The 8,521-nt window shown below is 46.1% G+C and overlaps 1 protein-coding gene across 1 annotated transcript; it reads right to left on the bottom strand.

The window, feature by feature from the left end:
- Positions 1-365: 365 nt before the first annotated feature.
- LOC135554638 (ankyrin repeat domain-containing protein 40-like) lies at positions 366-7,513 on the bottom strand. Its single transcript, XM_064987046.1, has 5 exons — positions 6,989-7,513; positions 6,342-6,490; positions 5,411-6,019; positions 4,917-5,098; positions 366-2,729 (listed from the first exon to the last, which is right to left on the bottom strand). The coding sequence occupies exons 1-5, from the start codon at positions 7,120-7,122 to the stop codon at positions 2,586-2,588; spliced, it is 1,218 nt and encodes a 405-aa protein (XP_064843118.1). The 5' UTR covers positions 7,123-7,513; the 3' UTR covers positions 366-2,585.
- Positions 7,514-8,521: the final 1,008 nt, after the last annotated feature.

The following is an 8,521-nucleotide window of genomic DNA, read 5'->3' on the forward strand; positions in this document are numbered from 1 at the left end:
TCGTCATTTATACTCAAACAAAGAAGTAGCAAACACCACAACTTGACAAAAGTCAAATGTCAGTAGGTTAAACTCGGGGACCCCTCAAGAGCTAACATTTGATCTCTAGCTAGCTTACATGTTTAATGTAGGTTAAGTGTTTAAAACGTTCTCACAGAGCAGCGTGAACTTGAGTATTATGACAAATGCACTGTATGATAGAAGCAACAGGGAGAATGGCTGGGAAACGTGTTATGGAAGCACTCAAACATAACAGCCGTGTCAAACTTATGAAACAGAAACAATCCTTTCAAACTGTCCTCTGCCCACGTCATATCAGTTCACTCCGAAAACAACTAAAAACATTTCATACAGCAATTAAAAAATAGGACATTCATGATAGATAAATCTATTGTGGAGAACCATACTATTTTTCTGGCTAGGTTTGTATTTGGTTTTGATCTAATCACAGTAAATGGAAGTATCTTAAGTGAAGCGATCCAGAAACAGTTTAAAATGCTCATTTTAGGGGAACCCCTACTAGAGCTGGGAATATACTTCCCCTAAAGTGAACCTAGCAGATTCTGCTTAAATCAATAATACCTGAATTCTATAGGAACGGTCAACCATTCAATTCATTCACAGCTGAAAGTGTCAGTTGAATATTAGACCCAATAACTGTTACATTGAAAAGAACCCCTCACACACAAACATTCAACCAAACTGTAGAACATTTAAATATTGCCCCTGCACCCAATACATGTTAATCTAAATGAGTTTTGTTTCAGCAAGTAAACATTGTAGAATAAAACTAAATTCATAGAGCAGGAGCAATGAAGAATTGTTCCACATTGGGTGTTTGATTGAAATCCAGACGGTGTCTGTGGAGCTAGCTAACCATAGCATCTGTTAGAAGGCTGTTATCTTCCAACTGACGAAGAGAGTTCTTTAAGAAACAGACACATTGTCTTAACAATACGGATGAAACTTGAAGCATCTGTTTGCTTACTAAGCACATAAACAGTTCTACGAAACTAACAAAAACTTTCCAATTGGCAAGAGACAACACTCACACCCACTCCCTCTTAGATGATCAAACCTCAGCAGCACAAAGCAACATCTCTGATAAGAGCTCCATCAGGCATCCACCTAAGAACAAATAAACAGGGTAGTGTGATAACATGGGCAACCACTGAAGGAAAAACTGGAAATATCACTGAAGTGTGGGAGTATGACTGAGTGTGTGTGTGTGTGTGTGTGCAGTCTGCAGCATGGGTGTGAATGCCAGTTGGAACATCGGCAGCCACCTGCTATGCCCACTAAGCAAGCGGCAGTACTGCATGTTGCTGTGTGCAAGTCAGCTGTGTCGCAACATTGTACTAAGCCGCTCATGTTGGACTAATAAGAGCCATGGCTGTATATCAGAAGAGCTGTTCAAATGGCCTCTACTCTTCTCAACCCCCTCATCATCCAGGAGACAAGTCCCCAGTACATGTATGACTAATGCCCAGTACAAAGGGATCCATGTACAGTACATAAGTTAAGCCATCTAGGAAGAATGTCACTGTCCCTCAACGCCAATGTTCCACTGTAACCCGACAACACAAACTAGAGAGGGAGGAGAGAGAGAGGGACAGAGGGAAGAGAAGAGGGGAGAGAGGGAAGGAGGCCCAAATTCTTCAGTATATAACTGAGGACATGATGCATGAGTAATCGGTTAGCGAGCGCTGCATGGGGACAGACTGGCAGGGAGCAAGGCAAGGACAGGCAGGGCGACCACGTTACCTAGCTAACACAACAGGATTTTTAAACAAACCCCCAATAACGCTGGCAGAACTACACCGGATCATAATGCAATGAAATTGACTAATAACGATAGTGGCTATTAGGGTCAATAGAGAGATAGTAGGGTCCACATGGACATCAGGGTCTGTCTGTCTGTCTTGTTGGTCTCCAGTAGGTGAGTCTGGAGGCCTTCATGTTGTAGTAGGGTCCACATGGACATCAGGGTCTGTCTGTCCGTCCTGTTGGTCTCCAGTAGGTGAGTCTGGAGGCCTTCATGTTGTAGTAGGGTCCACATGGACATCAGGGTCTGTCTGTCCGTCCTGTTGGTCTCCAGTAGGTGAGTCTGGAGGCCTTCATGTTGTAGCAGGGTCTGTCTGTGTGTCTGTCCGTCCTGTTGGTCTCTAGTAGGTGAGTCTGGAGGCCTTCATGTTGTAGCAGGGTCTGTCTGTGTGTCTGTCCGTCCTGTTGGTCTCTAGTAGGTGAGTCTGGAGGCCTTCATGTTGTAGCAGGGTCTGTCTGTGTGTCTGTCCGTCCTGTTGGTCTCTAGTAGGTGAGTCTGGAGGCCTTCATGTTGTAGCAGGGTCTGTCTGTGTCTGTCCATCCTGTTGGTCTCTAGTAGGTGAGTCTGGAGGCCTTCATGTTGTAGCAGGGTCTGTCTGTGTCTGTCCATCCTGTTGGTCTCTAGTAGGTGAGTCTGGAGGCCTTCATGTTGTAGCAGGGTCTGTCTGTGTCTGTCCGTCCTGTTGGTCTCTAGTAGGTGAGTCTGGAGGCCTTCATGTTGTAGCAGGGTCTGTCTGTGTGTCTGTCCGTCCTGTTGGTCTCTAGTAGGTGAGTCTGGAGGCCTTCATGTTGTAGCAGGGTCTGTCGGTGAGGCCTCCCGCCCCAGAAAGGAGTGCCAGGCCCTCAGCCTTCTCCAGCACCACCTCTAACTCCTGGAAGTCCTGCAGCCGAGCCACATCTTTGTCCTGGGAATAATAAAGTTACATTCAATAAAACACATCTTTATTGTCCACAAAAGGTCCAATTGTTTGTAGTGATTACGGAACAAAATCAAGTACATACATGGTTCATCACACACAGGACTTACAGACAATAGGTGGGAGGATAGAAGAGACGTGTGTGTGTGTGTTTCACAGTCTTAGTCAGCAGTTGTTCTGGGATTACATAATGTGACAACAGCTCCCTTCATAACTGGATGGTTGACATTGTTTTCATATCAAATCCACCCATGCAGTGCAAGATGGGACTACCATGTGCCATGGAACACAATGTAGCTCAAATCAATTAACTTGCAAACATTATAATCAACCCAAAAGTTTGAAACCATTGTGACAATGAACATTTTCTGTGGCCCTCTCATAAGAAAAGAATAGAGCTGTACACACACTCTCGCTCTCATTCAAATTATTTCTTAAAATGGTAATAATGGGTGACCATCATTCCATCATCAAGCAGCCGTCATGATCAGTGTTTCCAACCTAACAGAACAGCGTGGTGCTCCAACCTAACAGAACAGCGTGGTGCTCCAACCTAACAGAACAGCGTGGTGCTCCAACCTAACAGAACAGCGTGGTGCTCCAACCTAACAGAACAGCGTGGTGCTCCAACCTAACAGAACAGCGTGGTGCTCCAACCTAACAGAACAGCGTGGTGCTCCAACCTAACAGAACAGCGTGGTGCTCCAACCTAACAGAACAGCGTGGTGCTCCAACCTCAGAACAACAACAGAACAGCGTGGTGCTCCAACCTAACAGAACAGCGTGGTGAACAGCGTGGTCCAACCTAACAGAACAGCGTGGTGCTCCAACCTAACAGAACAGCGTGTGCTCCAACCTAACAGAACAGCGTCAACCCAAAAGTTTGCTCCAACCTAACAGAACAGCGCGGTGCCCAACCTAACAGAACAGCGTGGTGCTCCAACCTAACAGAACAGCGTGGTGCTCCAACCTAACAGAACAGCGTGGTGCTCCAACCTAACAGAACAGCGTGGTGCTCCAACCTAACAGAACAGCGTGGTGCTCCAACCTAACAGAACAGCGTGGTGCTCCAACCTAACAGAACAGCGTGGTGCTCCAACCTAACCTAGAACAGCGTGGTGCTCCAACCTAACAGAACAGCGTGGTGCTCCAACCTAACAGAACAGCGTGGTGCTCCAACCTAACAGAACAGCGTGGTGCTCCAACCTAACAGAACAGCGTGGTGCTCCAACCTAACAGAACAGCGTGGTGCTCCAACCTAACAGAACAGCGTGGTGCTCCAACCTAACAGAACAGCGTGGTGCTCCAACCTAACAGAACAGCGTGGTGCTCCAACCTAACAGAACAGCGTGAACAGTGCTCCAACCTAACAGAACAGCGTGGTGCTCCAACCTAACAGAACAGCGTGGTGCTCCAACCTAACAGAACAGCGTGGTGCTCCAACCTAACAGAACAGCGTGGTGCTCCACAGAACAGCGTGGTGCTCCAACCTAACAGAACAGCGTGGTGCTCCAAACAGAACAGCGTGGTGCTCCAACCAGCGTGGTGCTCCAACCTAACAGAACAGCGTGGTGCTCCAACCTAACAGAACAGCGTGGTGCCAACCTAACAGAACAGCGTGGTGCTCCAACCTAACAGAACAGCGTGGTGCTCCAACCTAACAGAACAGCGTGGTGCTCCAACCTAACAGAACAGCGTGGTGCTCCAACCTAACAGAACAGCGTGGTGCTCCAACCTAACAGAACAGCGTGGTGCTCCAACCTAACAGAACAGCGTGGTGCTCCAACCTAACAGAACAGCGTGGTGCTCCAACCTAACAGAACAGCGTGGTGCTCCAACCTAACAGAACAGCGTGGTGCTCCAACCTAACAGAACAGTGTGGTGCTCCAACCTAACAGAGCAGTGAACTGTCATCGAGGTGTGTCTAGGAGTGTTCCTGCCTGCCCTGCATCTTTTATTAGTGGTGTCTGGCCCTGCCCTGCCCTGCCCTGCTCGCTCCATTGAGCTGGTTAGTGGAGTGGAACGGTAGCTGCAGCCTCAGGGTTCACAGTGCTAGTGCTCAGCCACTAGTGTTATAACCAGCCAGTTTGAGTACCAGAGCCACCCGAAACATCACCCTTCCGATGCATGTGTGTGTTTTTGTGCCTGCGTGTGTGTGCCTCTGCCATTCCATACCTTTCGTAGCATGGTGTTGGGTAGCTTACGGATCTTCTCCACGTGTTCGGTGCTGATGTCCAGCTCGCGACAGCACACCCGGAGCAGCGAGCGGTAGGTCAGCTCCTGTCTGTCCAGCTCCACCTCGATGAAGTCGTTCTCCCGCGCATTGGGGTTCTGGATGCGCACCTTTAGGACCAGTTCTGGGAGAGACACACAAATACACCAATGAAATGACGCTAGCTACTTCAGTGTGTGAGATGCAGTAGAGAGTACACTCAGTATCTGGGGCACATTCAGGCACACACATGGGGAGAAAGCAGTGGATAATGGGTCTGAAAGTGCAGAGCAGTGATAAAACAGGCTCAACATGCAATAGGATTAGCTCCAAAAAAGCTCTGCTGTTGACTCAAATCAATGCTTGATTGAACACCACAACATTAGAGACAAACAGACACCACACAACATCAACAGCACAACATCAACAGCAAGTGCAGTGTGGCGACCGTCCTTACCTTGCACATTGACAGGGAATGTACTGGTAAAGAAGAAAGGCTGGAAGGCAGGCATGTTACCCCCAGCACCCTGGCCACAGTTGAGCTGCTGAGGGAGGGACTGCTGCCGGGTCATAGATGGGTTAGCGTTAGCCACCTGGGCTTGGCTGCTACTGCTGGTGGTGCTGGGGCTGGGGGAGGGCAGGGGAGGAGAGCACACAGCCCCATTATGGGCCACCGAGTGTGGGTACTCCCCATGGTTGACCAGGTGGGGCTCCATGGAGATGTCCATAGGCAGGCCTCCGTTGACGGTGAGAGACGAGGCGGGGCTCGGCGACACTCCGTTCTGCTGCGCCAATGGGATGAAGGCCCCCTCCCTCGGGCTCGGGGTGTCAGAGAGTAGGCTCTGCGGTTGCTGAGGCAGCTGTTGCTCATGGGTGGGCGACAGGGAAGCTGAGTCACTGTGTGGGTCATCTGATGAGTGGTCTCCATTGCCATTTTGGGTCAACTGTGCCAATATGAGCTCAGCCTTGTTGTCCATCTTACTGTACATGAATGGCGGGTTGGACAGGTAGTTTGGGATGATTGGCAACTCAGGCTCCTTGATTTCAGGCACTTCCTCCTCCTCAACTTTGAAAAAATACACAAGACACCACATTGAATTGGGGGAGCCTTGAACATTGACATGCCCAGAGCATGCTGTGAAAACCAAAACATAGCAGGTCCTGGCAGGAGTCTCCATCTATGATCACTACCCAAATTGTGACCCCTAACTATGAGCAGGTAAAACAATTCACTGGCAATGAATTAGTACTTAGGGGTGGCATTAGTGCTTCTAATAGTCATTAACCCAAAATATACCTATTATACAGATATTTCATGAACTGTTTAAGAGAATTTTAACACAAAAACAGTAATAACTGGGAGAGTGGTGAGGTGATGGGACATTTACCTCCTAACAGTCTTCTGATTTCAGGCTTAGAGGTCAGCTGGACAGCCAGCTCATCTTTAGCAGTGAGGATCTCTTGGTCAGCGCCAGAGTTCAGCAGGTACGACACAACCGGTTTGTGATTTCTCTTGCATGCCCAATGCAAACATGTCCTGAATAGGAGACAATGAAAAAGTAAGTCTCTGATCTGCTCTGGGATGATTCATAATGTTGATGAAAGACTGACATTGCATGATGATGACTCAAACAGCCAATGTGGGAACAGTCATTGTGAATGATAAAGTAGCTACTGGAGGTAGATCCAGATTAAGTACAGTGTTCACCGACTTTACCTACGCAAATATTTGCACCCTGCAGCCAACATTTACTAGTTCATTTTTATTGTCATCATAGTCAAACTTGAGAACCCACGCGGGGGTATATTTGCATCACTTGCAGTTAAAGGAGATTGCCATATAGGCATAATTGGATAACACACTATTCTTCTTAGGCCAGCATGAAATGGTGACATTTGACATGCCATTGCATAGAGCACGTTGCCAACATTGCGCCGGCAGCATTTTAACAATCAATCGATAAATAACATGTAAGGACGGGTGATTATTGATCAACTTGTTTAAGTTTGATTAATATATATATGACACACTTACCATCCGTTTATTTCGTTTTGAGAGTTGACATTTACTCCGCTTTCCACTAAAATCCGCACCTCGTCGATGTCTCCAATCGCAGACGCCTCTCTCAAGCGCTCTTGCAATTCCTTATCCAACGATGTCGTTGACATTTTGTACAAATGATTAGCTAACTTAACGAGATCATGGGAGACAATAATGACTTTACAGGTCGTAAGAGGGTGACGCCTTGGTCTGGAAATAGCTGCTTAATTGCACTAAAAATAGCCGGGGAGAAGCTAACGTTAACTGACTAACGTTAGATAGCTAGCTTTACAGCTACTAGGATCGCGCAAGATTGTTGATGTCCGTAACGTTAAGCTTGACAGAAACAATGTTTATCAAATGACACCATCAATGGTCAGCGGTTAGTTTAATGTAATATGTTGTTGCTGCACCGGCTTGTCAACTCTTTTAAATGAGTTTTGAAATTAAAAGTCCATTACATTGTAGCTGTGTTGCATAAAGGCTCCGAGGTGCGCTGTCAACTATTCCTCCCATATCGGGGACAGATTTGAGTGTAACAACAGTGGGAAGAAAGTTGAATGTTCCTCCTTGCAAAATACGATTTATTTTAATTATCTCTCGTAATAATGAATGTTACAGTAACCCATGTGTTCTGTTGACATTTATTTACCCTGCACATACGTATTTGACTGTTCAACGTACACTGTTTTGTGCAATATGTCCATGTATGCTCCGTTTGGAATCAACGAGTTAGCTGTCCAACAGGTCTAGTTACAGATTTTCTGGACGATATTCAGAAAATATGTGGTGTGTGTGTGTTGAAAAGTACACGAATTGAGGACAGTACTTATTGAGAGCACCTACAGCAACCTTGCTTTGTTCATTCCCACAAATAAGTAATGTTCTACCTCTAAACCTCCTTGAGGATTCCCTTGAAATCGTCTAAATTGTCTTCAACCAAAATCATTCTAATTTTTCAGACTATAAAACTTTATAGCTTGACACCACAGTAGACTTTGACCTCATCGACATAGTAGCATTATAATCAAGGGTGAGGGTCACTGATTTACAGTTATACCCTTTTCAAAGTTGTGGTCAATCAACTTTATTTGATTTCAAACTGATTTTGTGTATCAGAACGTATATAATGTGTGGGACCTAGCCCAACCATGGACTAAAGCAGCCGAACATTACTCCTTATAGTCCAAGGACCTTGCATGTTCTGTTTAAAGGCACATTTGGCTCTGGAAGTTAAAGCAGCCAAATACTCCCATCTAAACGTGAATCGATTCTCAATTGAGGGTCAGGTCTTGACACGTTCCTGAATAATAAAGCATCGCCTGAGGGAATGCCATTTAAAACAATTCCAAAATCTTTAGGTGTTACAGAGACCTTGTAAAGTGATAAGAATTCTTTAGAACTAAGTAAATTACCCTCTGAATTTACCAGTTGGCTCACCAATAGGAATTTATTTTGGAACCAATATTCTAAAAGAATATTAAAATAAGTATTTTTATACAAAATGTCCCGATTATTCCATATATA

The sequence above is a fragment of the Oncorhynchus masou genome, chromosome 14 (genome assembly GCF_036934945.1).
Source record: "Oncorhynchus masou masou isolate Uvic2021 chromosome 14, UVic_Omas_1.1, whole genome shotgun sequence".
Classification (NCBI taxonomy): Eukaryota; Metazoa; Chordata; class Actinopteri; order Salmoniformes; family Salmonidae; genus Oncorhynchus; species Oncorhynchus masou.